This window comes from Molothrus aeneus, chromosome 6 (genome assembly GCF_037042795.1).
Source record: "Molothrus aeneus isolate 106 chromosome 6, BPBGC_Maene_1.0, whole genome shotgun sequence".
Classification (NCBI taxonomy): Eukaryota; Metazoa; Chordata; class Aves; order Passeriformes; family Icteridae; genus Molothrus; species Molothrus aeneus.
In genome coordinates, this window is record NC_089651.1 from 42,586,838 (window position 1) to 42,606,047 (window position 19,210).

The 19,210-nt window shown below is 38.6% G+C and overlaps 1 protein-coding gene across 2 annotated transcripts; it reads right to left on the reverse strand.

The window, feature by feature from the left end:
- Positions 1-963: 963 nt before the first annotated feature.
- DIO2 (iodothyronine deiodinase 2) lies at positions 964-17,808 on the reverse strand. Of its 2 annotated transcripts, none has more exons than XM_066552331.1 (2): positions 17,073-17,808; positions 964-6,166 (listed from the first exon to the last, which is right to left on the reverse strand). In XM_066552331.1, exons 1-2 carry the CDS (start codon positions 17,292-17,294, stop codon positions 5,549-5,551), a joined length of 840 nt encoding a protein of 279 aa, XP_066408428.1. In that variant the 5' UTR covers positions 17,295-17,808; the 3' UTR covers positions 964-5,548. The 2 variants fall into 2 exon arrangements, with proteins under 2 accessions (XP_066408428.1, XP_066408429.1); XM_066552332.1 differs by having other exon boundaries at positions 5,594-6,166.
- Between the last annotated feature and the right edge of the window lie 1,402 nt (positions 17,809-19,210).

Sequence of the window (19,210 nt, forward strand, 5' to 3'; positions counted from 1 at the left end):
TGGTTATCAAGTAATATATTGTTAACAACAATAAATATATTGATGTTCCTATTTTCTAATAAAACTGTTATTTCATCACATTTGCCTTTATCTGATTTACACAGCTGTGAAATAAGAAGCAAGACCTGAAGGGTGTTTTTATTTCTTCCAGAGTACTGACTAGCTCCTTATAGCAACAATTGATATAATGCTCATAATCACTAACCACCAGACAACAGGAAAATTCTCTCAACTCAAAATTCTCCTCTCAGTACTTTTGGGGGTTATTTTTGTGATGCAAGCTAGATAATCTAGAGGGAGATATTTATTTCTATCAAGGGCTATAAAGTATACTGTAATGAACATTTCTGTTTGGGGTACTAGGATAGAACCTTTTTCATGGTCTTCCTTTTGCAGATTTTTTTTTCTTTCTCACCTATATTCAGACCAGTTTTTAGATGCAGGGTCCTATAAAACCTACTATAACAAAAGATGACAAAGAAGAGGCAATTTCTAAAATACAATTAAATCATGAAGTGAGTTCGTTAAGAAGTTGCTGCACTTTTTTTTATTTCTTGTAGCAGCAATTCAGCTGTGGTTTTAATTTGTTTTTTTATCTTTTGCCTGTACATTGAAATGGGAGTGGCATTTATAGCTCATGCATTCATAACCAATTTGCCTAGGTTTCATGTGCTGTATACAGATTGGCATGCTTTCTTCAAGCACTTTTTTTTTTAACACTGCAATTCTGTGCATAATCAACTACTGTCCTTGCAGTTCTCTGTTTCCATCCCCTTTACCTTTCTTAAAAGCTGAGAGTAGTCAGATAGTAAATTAGCTCCACCACTTATAAGGAACTTTGCTTGCATTGCTTAAGATCTAATCAGGGTGGCACAACCTTTTGTATTAAACAGGTCTAAGTTTCCTTGGTCAAATGTCAAGATTCCACTGTGTATTAGCAATCAGAATAAAACACAGAAGATGTATATTTTCCATTATCATTTATTATAATACAAGAAAAACAAATCTAGAAAGCACATATAATGGAGCACCATATTGTAACAAAATTTTGCTGGCTCTCCTGCAGTGTATTTTTGACATTTAAACAATGACACACACATAGTACACACAGGCACCTACACCACGGCAATCTTATTGACAGACCCAAAGAGACTCCTCTTTCAAATACAGCCACACTGAGGTGCACAGGGCAAAGCCAGTGTGAGGGCATCTGAAAGCTAACTGAGTTAATCACTCTTTTGTTAGCCATCTTCATAAGCACACAAGCCTCCCCTGTCTCACCCCAATCCCTCTTCACTGAAGACTCCAAGTTAAGCCCAACTGATTATGGATTTGTCACAGACATGGTGTCGAGTTATACAAAACTGGCCAATATTCCCTACCTGACTCCTCTTATTGCTTTGGTTATAGTACTGAATGAAAGTCTTAAAAACTCCTAAATCTATACTCCACATCACAGAAAAGCCAATTTTACACATGCAGAAACATAACTTCCCTCCACACACACCTGGATGCATAGCACAAATACCTTTTTGAGAAGTGTTGTAGGTTTCCCCACCATCACCTTCCTAAAAATCACTGCATTTTGTTTTTCAGAGTGTTCAGACAGATGTTCAACAACATATTTCATATATATTTTCTTATTTTTAATGGACATGGGGCATGTTTTCCTGCTGCCTTAAATTTATGTCATTGTCTACACAAGGAAAGAGCAAAATGCTATAGTTCCTCATCTGCACAAAATGTTTTACATTCCTTTTATACAGTGCTAAATACAGATGCTAAGCACAGAACAATGTAGAATGATAGCCCAGAATTGCTTTACATTACTCAAAATGAAAAATACTGGAAGTTTCCCATACTAATGTTGAGACACAGTATTGGGGTCCCTATTATATACAGTAGCCTTCCAGAATGCTTTCAGAGCTGTTGCTCAACGTGTATGTCACACTGGAGCAGCTCAAGTAATATGGTATAGTGCCCTGATGCAGTGAGAATGAGACAGAAGCAAATCCAGTCTCACAGCAGACTAGACAAGGCTAGCAAAGAAGTAAAATCTCTACCTTGACCCAAAACAGCTGTTACAATAATTTTGGGTATGTGAGATATGGCCACTTTTATTATCAGCTGGGGATGACATTTCGTTTAAAACCTTTTCAATAAAATGTTTTAATTTTGTAAAAAAAAAAAAAAAAAAGACATGTTTTTGTCAGCCTCCTAGAAAATACTTTTCCATTTTTTTTCCTTTATGCCCATTTCACTTTGAAGTTGTTTTCTGACCAGAAGTTTCTGGGAAACCCAAGATTTTGCAAAATGTATTTCTGTCTTGATAAAAAGTGAGGCTGGAATATCTTTAAATTTTAGGCAGGACAGTCATACATGTTGCCAAAAAAAGATGAAGTTATTGTGTATTTTTATTTGTGGAAAATCAATGTGGTTTTCCCATTTACAGGAGCCAATTTTATAATTCCTGTAATTCTTGTATACTATGTGATGAAGAGGCATCTATGAATTACAAAACAAAGTAATGGAAAAAGGAGAGAATGGACTTGAAAAATAATTGTAACTTTAGATATGCAAATGGGTATCAACAAACTGAATTACTAATTCCGAGTCTTTCCTCTGAACTAAAGGTATGTTTCAACAGCTGTGTTAAACATTTGGCTAGCACTTCCCATATAAACAGTTCAGATTTCAACAGTATAATGAGGAAAAGAAGAAAAGACTTACTAGTTTAAGTTTTACAAAGGCTATGGTGTTGCTGTGATTAAAAAAGTTCAGCTGACTGAAGAATAGGATATAATAAGGAAAAGATGCTGTGCTGGGTATATAAATACAGATTTTTCACTTGGATTAATGTCTACATCTTTACTCACCCGAGTAAAAGGACAGTGTAGCAAAAACAGAAGAGATTCAGAGACAAGGAAAGAGTATGAATCTGTGTAAGAACATGAGTTATTGTTTGTCTTAAACAAACAAATGTATGCAAATTTCTATATAGATTATATATGACCGATGTACAGAAGAAAAGGTTCGCTTATGTTTAGTGGTTTAGCATATAACAGCAAGAGATGAGAATGACATTGAAAAACAGCCTATTTAGGTATGAAAGAAAAAATTTTGTTTTCATTTGGTTTTCTTTGAACTTACAAGGGATGTTTTTTTTATTTTAGTAATCCCCACCTCACAAAATATTTAAATCTTAATACCCAGAATCAGCCTCTCATGAGGGATGATGAGACATCAACAGTCACTTCAGACGAGGCAAAAAAATATGGGCTGAAGCTAATAAAAATTCTCTAAGTTAAAAATTATTGCACCTTCCCCTGAAGCATCTGATACAGTCAGAGGTAGGACACTGGATTAAATAAACCATGTAGTTTGGCTATGTTACTGTTTCTATGATAACAGGTTTTTAAAATTCAGTTATATATCCCAGTTAGACATGAAGATCTGTAACAATCTTCTGCATTGAGCAATGATTTACAGTAACATTAATGAATGGTAGGACAGGATAATGATTATTAGTGGTCTTAGACACCATTTATATGTGCACACATATATATACACATACATAAAAATGTATTATATACATGTGGCTGCATATATAAATGCACACACAGAGAGACACAGGCCTTCTGGGAAGTGGGGCTCACTAGGAGATTTGACAGCTATGCTTTACACCCTTCTCCAATGCACATTACCAGCTGTGTAAGTGCATGTGTATCTATGTCTAACAATGTGGAGGAAAATGTGAGAAGAATGGGAAGCATGGACCTGAGTATGGGAGAAATTACCCATGTTACTGTCATTATTTCAGATCTGTGCTTGAAAACACATTTCTGAATTCCTCCTACATTGGCTAAGTTGACCAACAGCCAAGCTAGAGGAAATACGCAATATTAATGACAATTGTGAAAATTAAAACACTTATGTATTTTCCATTCTTTCCTATATCAGCATCAACACATCATATTCCTGATGATGGGCAGGATGAGAAATTAAGAACTAATTTGATTTTTGCCACTTATTCTGTTTATCTGTTTCATGTTTCTGCCAAAGATGAGAGAAAACTTGGATAGTCCATCTCCATATGGGTTTTCATTTATCAGTTCTAATAGGTTAGCTCATTGTAAATGTGTCTCTTTATCAGGCTTGATTAAATAATTTTGTTTTAGAAATACCTAACTTAATGTGTACTCTAAGTTCACAGTATCTCTTTCAACATAACAATCCATTCCTCATACTCATTCATATGAAAATTCTGCCATCTTTAACACTTACATTAATTCAAACTATTTGTCCTTCCTGTTTGTCTTCTGGGAAGGTTTTCAAGAACATGAGCAAAACAGACTATCAGCTCATCCAGTAGCAGAACTGCAGCCAATCAATTCTAAGGCTGCAAACAACTTAAGTTTCAAATTAACATAGATATAAACAAGGTTCAGGTATCTAAGACAGTAAAAGGCAGCATGACTACATTTAACAGGGTAAATGACTGGATAGGTTTCCATTTCAATGAGGTAAAATTGTGCATAAGTTCTCCCATCCCCAAAATATACCTGCAAGGTCACATTAAAAAAAAAAAAAGAGAGAGAAATAAGTTATTTTTTAAAGCTAAAAATGAAATTACCTTTAATCCTACTGCTAGACAGAAAGAGGTGGAGGTGGGTAAAGAAACAGAGATGAGAACCAGAGAACATTGATAAATGTGTGTTGTGAGCTCTCAGAACCAAGGGTTTGGTTGGCATCAGCTGAGTTTTGTCTCATGATGCATGCTCTAGATGATTCTCAATGTTGTGTTATAATTACTCCAGGTATTTCAGTTTTCAGATGGTAATGGGCTTATTTGATCACCTTTGTCTTTTTGGTCCAACTCCATAGATTTTAACGCCTTTCTCAGCAGGCACAGGCCTGCACACTGGTTACAAACATGTAAGGTAGCATTACATAGTTAATATGCTATGCAGAGGTGTCCACAGAGAGTACAAATACCAGCAGACAAAGGTTCATCTTGCTCTGAGCAGCCAGTCTGCCTGTGCCAGTCTGCATGTGGTTCCTGCAGTCTCTGACCAATAAATGTTCTACCAAGATAGGAAAATCGCCACACTGCGCTGCATTTGTATGCAAAGCAATTGCAAAACCCCTGCTCCTCTCCGGTTCCTTGCATTGGCCACAGGGGGTAAAGAAGTGTTTCTGATGAAATGTACAACATTGCCTTTCCATGGAATGCCTTCCAAGCAGAAACGCTTTCTGTGCCTCACTGCAGGACTGGGGCTTCTGGGAAACAGGTCTTACCTAACCACCCTACCTGCTTACCAGCAGCACCTTTTTGGAGAAGCCTGATCACCTCTTCTGTCCCATAGCAAGAGCAGGAGTGCAATTTTTTTTCACTTGACAATGTTTCTGTGGAGCTAGATTTTTGTTTTATTTTCTTTTCCTAGTTAACATTCACTTGACATTGTTATCAAATGTGTTCTCCTGCAATCATCTTAAAGATTTTTTTCAAACTAGCATATGTTTTCTTTTTTTTCCCTTTTGCATCACCTTAAAGGGACACATCAGTTGACCTAACTCCTGTGGAGAAAGGATTTCATCTTTTGCTGAAGTTTTGCTCCAGCCAAAGCCGGACCTCTTGAAGGTTGTAGAAAAAGGGGCCTTTGCCCCCCAGGTAGGCAATTTTTTGTCTCTGCACAATGCATACTCGCTCAAATGAAACTCCGTAGGCCACATTGGCATTGTTGTCCATGCAGTCAGCCACCACTTGGCACTGAGGTGGCAAGGAAAAGTGCTCAAGGAGCTGGTGAGCAGCTGCACATCTCTCTTCCTGGCTTTTGTGTTTCTTAACTTCGAATGAAGAGGGGGAGATTCCAGGCGCAGCCCAGCCGTCTGATGGGTGAGCTTCATCGATGTAGACCAACAGAAAGTCAGCCACACCAGAGAACTCCTCCACCAGTTTGCTGAAGGCTGACAGCTGGCTTGTGAACGGGGGTCAGGTAGCTGAGCCAAAGTTGACGACCAGTGGCCGCTCTGAGTTGGCAAAATCCAGAAGGTGGCATTTGGTTCCACACTTGCCACCAACGTTCTTCCAGCTGCCACTGCTGTCATCACTGCCCTTGGCTATGTGGATTACACTGGAGTTTGGGGCTTCACCTCCCAGTTTGACCTGATGGCAGAACAAATTAAAACATGGCAAGTTAGTGTGACTTGCTTGTGCAGTATCCTCATGAATACTTTCTTCAAACAGTCACCTGTTCAGAGTACACCTAATGAGTCACATGGGGGCAGAGCAAATCATCAAAAGCAGCAGCTCCAAAACAGTCATCTTGTCCACCTGCACTCACAGTTCAGGAAAATGCAACATTTCTGACGAATATGCTACTTCATTAAAGTTAGAAAATTGATAAGAGGTCTGTCCTGTCCACTACATACTTGGTCCTGTCCACCCTTATGTGTTTGGAGATTTGTATTTGCTTTCAGACAGACAACCTCAAATTTCTTCTAACTTTCCTCTGCGACACATGGGGGTTTTTCTACTGGCATTTTCCATGAGTTCTCTCCACTTGGTTCACATCATCCTCGAAGCTCACTGTTCAAAACTTCAACAGTGTTTTCACTAAATTTCAGTATAATCAGACAACTACTTTGTATAATGAAGTAGCTCACAGACTACACCTGTTTATATATTTTAGATGTTTGCTTTTTATGAGACACTATGATTGTTTTAGAAAAACAGTAGCCTGTTGATTAGAGATTAGCTAGTAAGGTGTTATAAAGCCTAGGTCCCTTTTCAGCCCACAATCTGCAGTTCAAGCCATTTTTCCAATTCTCAAAAATCATTCTGCGTTATATTCCTGATTTTCACAATGCACACAGTGCCTCTCAGTTTTGAGAGATTTGCAGCTTAGTGTATTCTCTTTCATCAGGCAGTCCATCAATGAAAATACTCAAGAGTATCAAACACAAGAGATCGCTGCAAATGCCCACTTAATAAATACACTGCTTTGACAGTGAATCATTCAAGATTGTGCTCTCTAAAATTTCTTCTAACCCCTTTGCAGTAATTTTATCAGTGATTGAGTGACACATTTCCTTCTACTGCAATGTTTCTGTACAAGATGATTGGGGGGGAAAAACAGCAGGAAAAGGGGAAAGTTTACATCATGGCTGAAGTAGGATGAGGTGAAAATTAACTGCTCTCAGCTCCAACTTCAGATCTAACTCAGACCCAACAGGCAGTGGTGGAAAGGTCATTTTGCCTGACCATTTCTGTTTGCATGTCTATAGAACAAAAGACAGAAATAAAAGTAACTCACAGGAGGGAATCACAGAATAAGGTGAAGCCTGCAGAGGTCTCCAAGATCTTTAGCTGATAACTACTATACAACCACAAAAAATTATTGCATAACACAATTAATTTTTAATGAGCTCTGCCTCAGAAATTCCTATGTCTCTGTCTTTAACATCAGCCTCTAGTACAGCACTGCAATTATCCTTTTGTATTTTCCTGACTCTTTCTTTCTCCGTCCACTGACTATTTGATTAAGTTCAGAATTGTTGCTTTGAAGGAAATACACAGGGCCAAAGTCTTTAACATTTTATGCATTTCTTTCTGAAGCTACACTGCAATTAAAGTCTATGGATGAGAACTGTGTTAAGACTGAATAAATAACTGATTTTTGGTGCACTTCTATTTTACATTGCATTTTAGGGTATCAGATGCAGTAAGAAGCTGAGTGAACAGCTGAATACTGAACTCATGAAGTTGCTGCTGAACATAGATCCAAAGACAAGTAGATTGCTGATACTGGATCCTCCATTTCTCCCTCAGAAACCTGATTATCTTGAACAAAACTGCAGTTAGTCATGGCTCTGCACTATTTCATCAGAATAACAACAGAAGCAAGAGTCTAATCAAAGAAAAGTTTGTAAGGCACAGCCATTAATGCTTCCAGACTTTGTAGCTATGTGAAAATGTCTCACAGCATGACATGACATGATTAGGAGCATTATTTTGACTCTTTTTGATAGGGTAAATTGAAACAACCATGCCACCATTCTCACTCAGAGATGAGCAAGGAAGAGAACCACAGAAGAAAAGGTGGCCTGAGACCCACAGATCCCACCAGGCCAAGTATGTGGTGATCATGCCACTGGAAGCAGAGGATATGCAGCTGCAGCACAGTCAAGAGAAACAAGGATGCTCTGGAAAAGCAAAGCCCCTTTTGGCCCCATCCCTGTAGACCTCCATCTGCAGCATTGCTCTCTGCTAGAGCACTGGTAATAGTTTAAAAAAAGCTTTGTGCTTCGCCTTTGAAAACAGCTTGAAACAGCTGAGTTTAGGAGCTGATGTGTGAGGTACTATCCACTGAACTCAAAGAAAGAAAATAACTATATCCCAGTTTTTGAGAAGAAATCATCTGTCTGGAGAGGCAGGCTCAGAGACTCAGGCTCTTGGATCTAAGAAGTAGCATTAAGCATCTTACAGCATTTAAGGCTACCTGCACCTTAGCACGTAGTCTTCTGTTCAACTGTTGATCATTTCTCTTTGCCATTCTGCGACGTAAGCTAGATAAAGCAGGAGTAAGGTAAAAGGCTGCACTTGAACAAAGAAATACTCAGGTCAAGATCATGCGGCATCCATATGATCACCCTGAGAGCTGCATTCAATCCAGAGGCCAACTAAACAATTCAGCAATTTGTGATAAATTGGTGACTACGAAAAGAAGGGACATCTCAAGAAACACAACCCATGCATATCTACACAAACACTAGATCCCTCTTCACCTAGAAAGCTTAATTGTTCCTGAACTACCACACACACTTTTTCAGATATAGCTTGCTGAAAATGTGCCTTTTGGGCAAAGCCTGATATGTAAGTATTTCTGCTTCACCCAACCCCCTGGTGAATAGTGGGTCTCAGTATTTAAGAGTGTTTTCTCATCCAGTCAAAGAAAAGAAGGAATGACATGTAATTTTTCTCACAAATCACAATTAAACAACACACTTAATTTCTTATATTCACTCTCACTCTTCAAAGGAGAAGAAAAATAAAGATAAGAAGAAGCACCTATAAGTCAGGAAGGAACAGAGCTGCTTAGGACCAAAGAAACATCTGAGCAGTTGTTTCTACTTACTCCTCAGGTTTTATTTTAACAAAATATCATGACTGAAAATATCTAGCCACTACTCTTGAACTGGGAAACCACAGTTTGCTTCTTGATCGTTTTAAGCAGGAAAGAGAGGCTATATATCATAAGCTCCTCATTACCAATTCCTCATTCAGGTCTACCAAACCCTTTAATTTCCTAGGCCCGTTTGCAAACCCTGAAGAAACAGACTAATAAAACAACTTCCGACAGACACCAATATGGGAATGCCCTTCAAGTCCTATTTAATATTGATACCAAAGATAGCAATGTATTTTCTGTTCTTCAACAATGCAAGTTTGCATTCTGCCTCTCATACTCCTTATGGACTATAAAAATAGATGGAGTTAGGAAACAAAGTACAAAGAAGCCTTTATCCATCTATACATCACCTTACAGCAGTTTCTCTTCATTTCCCACAGCCATGAAGGAAGTCTCATGGCCGCAGGTTACCTATAATTTTAATTTTTGCTTCTAGGAGTGCTTGTGTTGGGTTTTTCCCCTTAATGAGACATCCTTGCCAAGCAGGCATTCATGAAGCACTTTCTGCTCTTGTAGAGAAGTAATTAGGTCGGTGCCTTGTTCCATGCCAGTGTCAGGCACTCCAAAAAGCAGCCCTGCCCAGTCGTTAATGCTTAAACATAAGCAGCAGCGGCAGATCCACTAATTGGTCTTGATGAAGCACTGACGTTCCCAAGGGACTGTTTATTTCACCAGACTCTGAACCAATTGACACAGGATGAGAATATCATCCTTGCTGATCATCTGCATTGTAGGCCTTGGCCATCTTCTTTGTTGTTATTTATTGAAAGAAAAAATAGCTCTTGGAAAAGAAAATCAACGCAATGAGAAAACAAACAAAAACACTCATGTATTCAGCCAAACTGCTTTTGAAATCCTACACAAAGGCAGGCAAAATATAAATTCTGAGAAACAAACTAGCAGAATTCCCCTCACACGCAATCCAGCATTTCCATAATCATGTACTTTTGTGCATGAATATTTGGCCATTTGGTGCCAGCCTTCTGAATGAGGCAGCAACTGAGCAGCACGCAGGCATCCCCTCCCACGCAGCCTGCTTGGGACACGCAAGGTAGGCCAACCAAATCTGCCCGAGCCAGCCCTGCCATCAGCAGGGGCAGGCAGCTACACCAAAGCAGTGACTTGCATCATTTGTGAGAATTTTGTGTTTGCCTGACAGCCTGTTCTCAGTCTGCGGGCAAAGTGAAAAGGGAGCAAGATTGCTGATGTTTTAGCACATAGCCTGCAAAATGAAGGAGACTTAGGAGCAGGAGAGAAAGCCCTATTCATAAACTGCAGGCTAGAAATAGCACATACTGCTAAATTTGTAGGACATTTTCCATAAGAACTAGGTAAAGGTCCACAGACAAAACATTGTCTCCTCATTTGCCTTTTCTTTTCACCTGTTTTGCTTTTATCAACTTCAGCATAACCTTCCTGGGATCCTGTGCACCAGAATACAGTTTAAATTCCCTATAACAGGGATTTTCATACAGTTTGGCAGACTCATCAGGTTGTGTCAACCCCCTAAAAAAATAGGTTCTGCCAGAAAATTAACAGTTTATGATATTAGTCATTTGAATATGGACATGTTGTGTTTGGGACCAGAGTACAGTGATTGGTAATGAACTAAATCCCTGCAGCCTTTAGCATTTTTTATTTAATTCTCTGCTTTGATTTGATCCCATTCAGCTAGGTATAGCTTCATCCAAATCATAATTTGACTTTGGTTGGCAAATTCTACAAACTATTAGTTTTGTTTTCCTTATTTCATGACCCAGAGTTGTGCAGTTGACAAAATCACAGAAGACCCTTGTCTGGAGTAGAGTAAGGGTGCAGAAGTTCTTCATTTGTCTTGGGAATGGGGCAACTTGAATTACTGGAATTGGAGAGTAGAGACTAGAAATGGCTCAGGCTTTCCCAGAGTCTTTCATTTAGGATCAGGTATGTGGAGCTGACGAAGAGAAGTGGGAGGCAAACAAACCAGGCACAGTCCAGATAAAAATAACTAGTCAAATGCTGCTCTCTCCATTTAAAAGCCACCAGTCCCACAAATGAGTATGCATGGTGCAAGGAAAGCATAAAGGAGCCTTTTGCCTTGTGCTCTTACAGTTAATTTTAGTTGCTGTGATTGAGGAGCCAAGAGCAAGATTCTTAAGGGCTTTATGTTTCCCTCAAGATGAGACCATGGCCAACTACACCATGGCCACAAGGATCTAACTTCATGACAGAGGCCTTCACCAGAGTTTGTTACTCAGCACGTGAAGGGAACTTGATATTAATTTGGATTATAGTTTTTTTTTACTTTTTTTTTGTTTACTCAGCTTTATGAGTATGAATATGCAGTGGTGGTTTTGACAGAGAGGTAGAGCCAGCACTCAAAAACCGTGTATGATCCTCTTCTTGAATAGTGCCCACTAGCTGGTTTTTTGTGTCTATCACAGCAAAAGGGGGTTTTCACAGAGCTTTGACAACAAGGCTAGCACTCCTTACAGTCATTTTTTCACACATAAGGTTGAAAATGGAACAGTGCAAAGAGATGTGGAAGAACTGAATTTAGATCTGAAAATGACATGGGATAAGAGCCCATGTGGGATAAAAGTCCTCATATTCCTTTTCCTACTCTTTGTCTGTTTTGAATATTTGAACTCTTAAGTTCTGTGGGACCAGTTGTCTGCTCCTCTTGTTGGGACACTGCCTAGTACAATGGGTCCCTGGCCTAGGTTGGTCCTCACACACAACTACAACAAACATGATTATATATTAGTAATAATGAGAAACTTTTAATAATAATTACAATTTCAAGACCAAATCCGGTTGAATTTACATTCCCAACTTTGCAGGAGAAATTTTAACTGTGGTTTGGTTCAGTTTTGTTTTTCTCATTTCTTTCAAGATTGTTTTCATTTGCAAATGTCAATGAAAACAATTCTGCTAAAGTTGAACTTTGTAAAACCAATAAAATAGTTTTAATACCACACAATGTCTAGTTCTAAACCCTGAAATTATACAACAGACTTTCTTTCACAGATTCCCTTTATCACTGTCAAATGCAGGGAGACTTCCTTACCTTGCAAGACAAAATAAATACAAATAGTAAGTATGAACATTGTGTCTTTGTTTAAACCTTTAAAACATTTGCCCAAAAAGCAAAGAGTTGCTGGACAGCCAAAGAGCAGGTAGAGGACCATGCTTTTATATTACTTTCACATATTTCTTTGTGATGATGTTGCTCAGCATGCATTTAATATGCAAGGTTTGGGACTGTTTTGCTTTGCATTCTGATTTATTTTAGATCATCTACCTACCAGGCAGGAAAAAACAGCCAAAGGTAATTTAACTGCCTGTGTGAAAACCCAGGAAAATCTCACTGGGTGTTTACTGAACCTCTCTGCTTGCTGCTACATCCAGAGCTGGGTCAATGCCATGAGCCTGGGATCCTGTGCCAGCCGTTCCCCTGTGCTGGGACCGTCATGCCAGAGCTTGCTGCTGGCCCATTCTAGAGACTGTAAAAAGCTGTACAAGTACACACACACCCACCACCATCCATCACTGAGATACCAGCATCCCTCTGAGGCCCATGACACACACTACACACATCTCTGTGCGTGTGCACATGTGCACGTTGCCCCCATAAGTACACCACAGCATTCCTAAATACTGGGCTGCTGCAGGAAGACGCCATTCAGGTCTTCCCTGCAGCTACCCTACACTGAGGTGGAGAAGAGGGATGATTTCCTCAAGGATAACATTAAAGTCTTCTACTGGAGACCATGAACGATAGCTCTGCCTTGCTGAAACACAGAGCTCGTATCTGGCACTGGAAAAGCTTCCAGCAGAAGGACTCACCACTCTCACATCTCTAATGGGTATGAACACTTCTTAACCTATTATAAAAGTACTTTAAGATAACAATTTCTCACCTTTGGTATCTTAGAAAACAGATTCATCCCCACTACTAAATAAAGCACAGAACTTAGCAGGTAAAAAAAAAGCTTTTAAATCTTTTTTTTTTCAAAACTTCTCCAGCTTTTTCTTTGGATTTTTGCGGATGTGTGATACATTCAGTATACATGCTTTAAGCTGGAGCAAATACCTCCCTGGCATTTGTAGAAACGGCCTATGTAAATCATGGTTACACTAACACCCTCCCAAAAAGTCTTGGTTTTTCTCTGTCATCAATAGCTGTGACTGCATTCATATCTGTATGTATGTGTACATACACACATATATATGTGTATTCACACAGGGAGAAATGAGAGGGACTGACTCCTGGAAATGTATACTTACATATGTCTACTTTTGCCTCTTTATACATATGTGTATGTACATATATAGAGACAAAGAGGTATATATAGATCTTTATACAGGCAAACATATAAAATTGTAAATACCTACACACACATACATATATAAAAATAATATTTAAAACATTTGCACTCTTTCAATTACAGAAAGTTAATCTAACTTGACTACAACCTCTGTTTATCTCTATTATGCTGATTAGTTTGGTCCTAAAGACTCCCTTGTAATGTAAGACACACTTGCCTCTTGGAAAATAATAGGAGGATGGTCTATAAATCTCAAAGCTGGTGCAGTGTAGACAATATCAACACTGAGTCTGACAGATATTGAACTCAGAGCTAAGGAAGTAAAAAGAAATATATTATTCATTAGTAACATTTACATTAAAAATCAAAAGAAACAAAAAAGCAATTATTTTGATTCCAGTAGGACTTTAAAATGCAGAGAAAACCAGTCAGACAGAATGTTCCAATAGAAAAGAACAATGAATATACTCTACATACAATACAACAAACTTTGCATTGTTTTCCCACAGATGATGTTAAAATCTTCAACTGTTGCTAGGTAATCTTGCCTATGAAATAATTGCCCTCACCTAAAAATCTTGAGCAATAATACTTAATAACAACAAAAAGCCAAAAAAAGTTGACATTTGGATGAGATATTAATAAGGTTTTCTAGACAATAAGAAAGTAAATCAGAATAGCTTATTTGAAATATACTCTAACCATTACAAGATCATATCTTCTACACAATAGCCTTGAAAAAAAAAGAATTCTGGGACAATGCATGCTTTTGAGGCAAAGGCAATTTTTTGTGATAAGTTTACCTTAATTCAGAATGTAGTGTCTACCTACAGTGTTTTTCTGGAATAGCTTCCCATAAATTTTTCTTTGAATAGAAATTCTACAACAAGTAAAAGTAATTTTGTGAAAAATATTATGAAATGTACTCTGGAAGACTTCTGTGTAAGTGACACAAAACACAGTAAAACCAAGCACAGTTGCTTCTTTGATCCAATCTCCTGCTAACTGGCAGTCTGGCTCTGGTTATCTCAGACATCTGCAATTCTGTTATTCTACATGAAAAATGGTGATTCCCTCATAAATTCTGCTCAGTGGAATGAGTTTAAGTACCTTTTTAAGTCATTTGCTAATACCTGGCTTCAGCTGGTAAATTGGAGCAACAAGCAGTCATGGGTATGTTATCAGCTATGTTTTGCCATGCTGTATAGTACCCTGATTCCATAACATTTTATTTTCTCACCTATTGTCTCAGAGTAAGATATCACAACAGGGTAATTCTATTCAGGACTTAGAAAAGGGTGATTTAAGGAAAAATTTGCCTTGTAGGACATTCTTTGATATATTTCACTCTTTCTCATGCTTTTTAAAATATGTTACAAAGCAGGATATGTTTCAATCTTTTTCAAATCTACTAGTACAACTTTCAGATGAGACTTTTTTTCCTATTTCTTTCTTACAGAAGCAGCAAAAGATTCTCATCTATTGTGGAGGTGATGAGTCTTCTTCCAATATTGCTCCTCAGTTTACTTTGTCCCCTTTACAATTTGATTTTTATACTTAACTATGTTTCTGTGACAATCAAGAGTTTCCAATGATATTCTGTCCCTATTGCCCATAATTTTATTAAGCAAAATAGTCTTTCCATGAATTGTTGGTAATTCATTTTGTCTTAAGGATAGTTGCCATGAATGGACTTTTTTCTCTTTTTGGAACAAGGTGATAAAATTTGGTTGTGTTTATATGTATTTTTCTGCTGAGTTCATTGAGGCACAGAGTTTATTCTTGGAACCTTCTGGCCTGATCGACCTGAACAACCCAGCTGATTTAGTCATGATAAGGGAGAGAATAAAATTACCAAAGTTCAAGGTATGAGTTTCACTGCCAACACCAAAAATAGCAGAGTCACCATACCTGTCACTCCCATGGTTAGCATGATGATACTGAAAGAAAGGCAAAGCATGACTTTGGAGACTACAGAAAGGCATGCAATATCTTAATTTTAAATAATTGTGTGTAATTTAAGCAAAAAGAGATTGAAAATATCTCATGGATATAAGGTTTCCTACAGCTTCACAAATTCTCCAGACCCCAGGCCACATACAGGTTGCAAATATGGGAACTCAAAACTTGACTGTTGAAGAGTTGTGCTACCAACTTCCATTGGAGCCTTGACCAAGTCATGTGTTAACTGTCCTGCCTTGCCTTGCCTGTAAAATGGGAACAATTGTGTTCAGTGACCCATTTAACAAGGCCACTGTAAAATGTACTTACCTAATGTCTATGAAGAGAATAAAAACAAAAACTAGAAGGGCTAGGAGAATAGTGGACTTCATTCAGCATTATTTTATTTGGGTAGCCAGCTGGATGATTCCTGGGTTGCAGTAAGAGGTTGACCCATTTGGCAAAAGCTTAAGTTATTTATATTTGTCTTACACTGAAAATTAATGTCCCCATGGCTTGAGTTTCAGGCTAAGCAGATGGTATTCCATATCACAAAGCCAGCAAACACCAGCATCACCAGCTCTTCACATTTTTAGATAAGAGCAAATACAAAGGCTATTGAAGAGGTGTGAAAGCAAATTGGGGGGAAGGCAATACAAAAAGAAATATTTCAGAAGAGTATCATTTGGACATCACATGGAGTATGTTAAATTAGATGGTCTAAATAAGACAACAAATTAACAGACTAAGCGCTGTTTTGAAAGCCACAGAGCTCTGAATCCAGTTCTACTTACTAACTGGGTGGTCTGTGCAAGAAATTTCATGGTTTTGGGTTCACCTTTTCAATCTATAAAAGGGAATTCCAGCTACCTCATGAGACCTGGGCAGTACCACTGGGTAATGCTTGTAAGAAATCTTAAAAGGAAAAAAAGTACATGTTGCATAACTGATACTAGCTTTATTAACTTAAATCACCAGGTAGCTGTCCGACAGCTAGTCAAGTTCATTTTTAATCTCTGACATGTCCCTCTGTCACTGCTTTCATGAAGAAAAAAGGTGCACAGTTTTACTTGGATACCTTCTCCAATATAAAAGTTAATACATGAGTAATAGAAAATGCCAGTGTGATGACAATGGTTCATGTCTATATTTTACTCTAGGTAAAACAACTCTAGTTACACAGCTAACTTCTATCTATGTAGAGCTCTATCTGAAGATGCAGTCTTTTTATAATATCTGAGGCTCTCACATGGCAATAATAAACTACAGCTGTGAAAACACCTAGAGTATTTTACAATTACTCTTAAACGAAGACCTTGAAATACTTTAAAAACATGAAGATTATTATTCATGCTCTTGGGGAAACTGAGGCACACCTAAACTAAGTGACACGACCAAGGCTGCTCAGAGAGTTAGCACAGGGATTCAACAGCTCCAGAATTTCAGGAATCCTTAACCCCGACTTACAAGTACCCTTCCTTGCAGCTTATACTTCTCCATCAGACTTTACATGAGCTTGGTGATAGCTTGCACCCCCCAGTCACTCCCTTCCCTTCCCCGCTGCCAAGCGGGATGCTGATCCCAGCTGAGGCGCCCCAGCCCCGCAGTCCCCGTCCCCGGCATTCCTCACCTGCTTGTAGGCATCCAGGAGGAAGCTGTTCCAGACGCAGCGCAGCCCCTCCGAGGTCAGCATCCTCCGCCACTCACCGCGCCCAGACTTGGAGCGGCTCAGAAACAGAACCATGTGCTTCAGGAGAATCACGGAGTCATAGAGCGCGAGAAAGAGGCAATTGGAGAAAAACACCGGCAAGATCTGAAGCGTGATCAACAAATCCACACTTAGCAGACCCATCTTCCTTGCTGCTTCTCCTCAGCCGGATACCTTCAGCTGGCTTTATTGCTCTGTACCCTCATTTAAAAGAGTAAAGCAAAAGGCATTTCAAAAGCCTCATTACCCCTTTCACAGCTGCTCTATTTAAAATAAGCAGAGATAGTTAAGTATGAGCAGGCTGGTTAAAACCATAACTGCACGGTATTCATTCAACTGCAAGCTGCTTATTTTTCAGAAATTTAGATGTTAACAAAAATTCTTCTCTTAACCAGGAGACCTGATTTTGCTAAAGAGAGAGGCAGCTGTTTTTCCAGTTCCCTGCAGTTACAAAATTTAAGCTGAGATTGTTAATTGTTAACTTTCCTGCACTATCCCATTGTTTCTCGGATATTTAAGCACTGAACAGACCTCTCATTTCTGTGTCAGTAAAGCTAGCTACTAGGTGCAACAATACTTTAAAAAAAAAGGTTTATGTACATAAACTTTCTGTTCCTTCCTCCCTGCTTCCCTCCCTCTCTTTCCCTCTCAGCCTCCCCCGTCCCCCCCTCCTACTCGGCGTCTCTGTATTCCTGCCTTCCTCCTCTCGCACTCTCTCTTTGCTATCTGCCTATGGTGCAAAGTGCTCTCCCCTCTGGAGTCCTAGCTTGCTTCCCTGAAGCCTTTTATACATTCCCTAGCTAATTGCTGCAATAGAGAAATGAAACCCTAATCTTAGTAAAGATCTTGACGTCAATGTAAAAGAGGGCTTTACTTTGGCCAGGACTGCAGTGAATAGAAAAAATGAAATTCTCAAAACATTTTTTTTTTCCCCTTAAGAGAGAGGAGAAAAAAAGAGAGACAGAGAGCAAGGGTGGAACTTTGCTTTGCTTTGAAAAGGAGAAAGAAAAAATCCAATATGTTTCTGAATGTTCTTACAATATACTTCCAAATTTTGGAAGAAGTATTTTCATGTGACATGGAAGGTGACACAGCAACAGAGACTTCTGTTATCAATAGTTTTTTTTCTCATGATTGGTTTATTTTCTTTGTCCTTTTTGCTTTTGTCAGTTGATGCATCCCTAGAAAGAGCACATTTCTCCCACCTGCCTGAAGCACCAGTATAAATATCTTTTGGTGTTTTCTTGGTAACATAAGTGAACACCTATAACTGACTTCATCAGTTGATGTGTAAGAGAAGGAGATAAGAAAGAGAGAAAATGAGTTTTTTATGGATTTGGGTTTTTGAAGCTAAAGTTCCCTGCCTAAAAAATATATGCTTTAGCCTAAAATGATGTTAAATCAACTGAGCTGCAAGGACTTTAATGTCCCTATTTAATATTAGGGTAACTAGCTTTTGGTTAAAAGCTTGTAAAGAAAAAATAGAAGTTTCCTCTGACAGAGCCATTGGTATTTTAAAAACGGCAAGGATCCCCTTTAGCCTCATGCTGAAGTTTTTTTGTTCATTTGCACTTCTCTTTGTTTCACCTTTTTAATCCAATACTTAGTCCTCTTCTCACATGATTTTTTGGGGAGCTATAGTAGACAAGTTTGTTTGGGGTTTTTTAGCATGGTTCTAAATCCCTTAGGTAAATATTTCATTAATTTCCTGTTGCAGACATCCATAAGTTTGGGTTTTAGTGGATGCCTTCACTGTGTGCTTACTAGGCTCTCATCCCTGGATACATTTTACTGCCAGAGATGCCAGCATGATGTCTAGCCTCTGTCAACTCACATCCTTGATGAGGAGTACAAGCTTACTTCATTAATATATCTTAGTCTTCATCAGTCATCACTATCCTTTCACTGCTAGCAAATGCAGAAGGTATACACCATCACTCTTCCTTACTCTGGGGTCTTTAATTTTCAGACATTGTAATATCACTTGGCCTGTCATTGTACTAGGATGTACACTTCCAGAAAAGCCATCCCATGCCTTGTCTTGTTCTCACCAAAGTTTG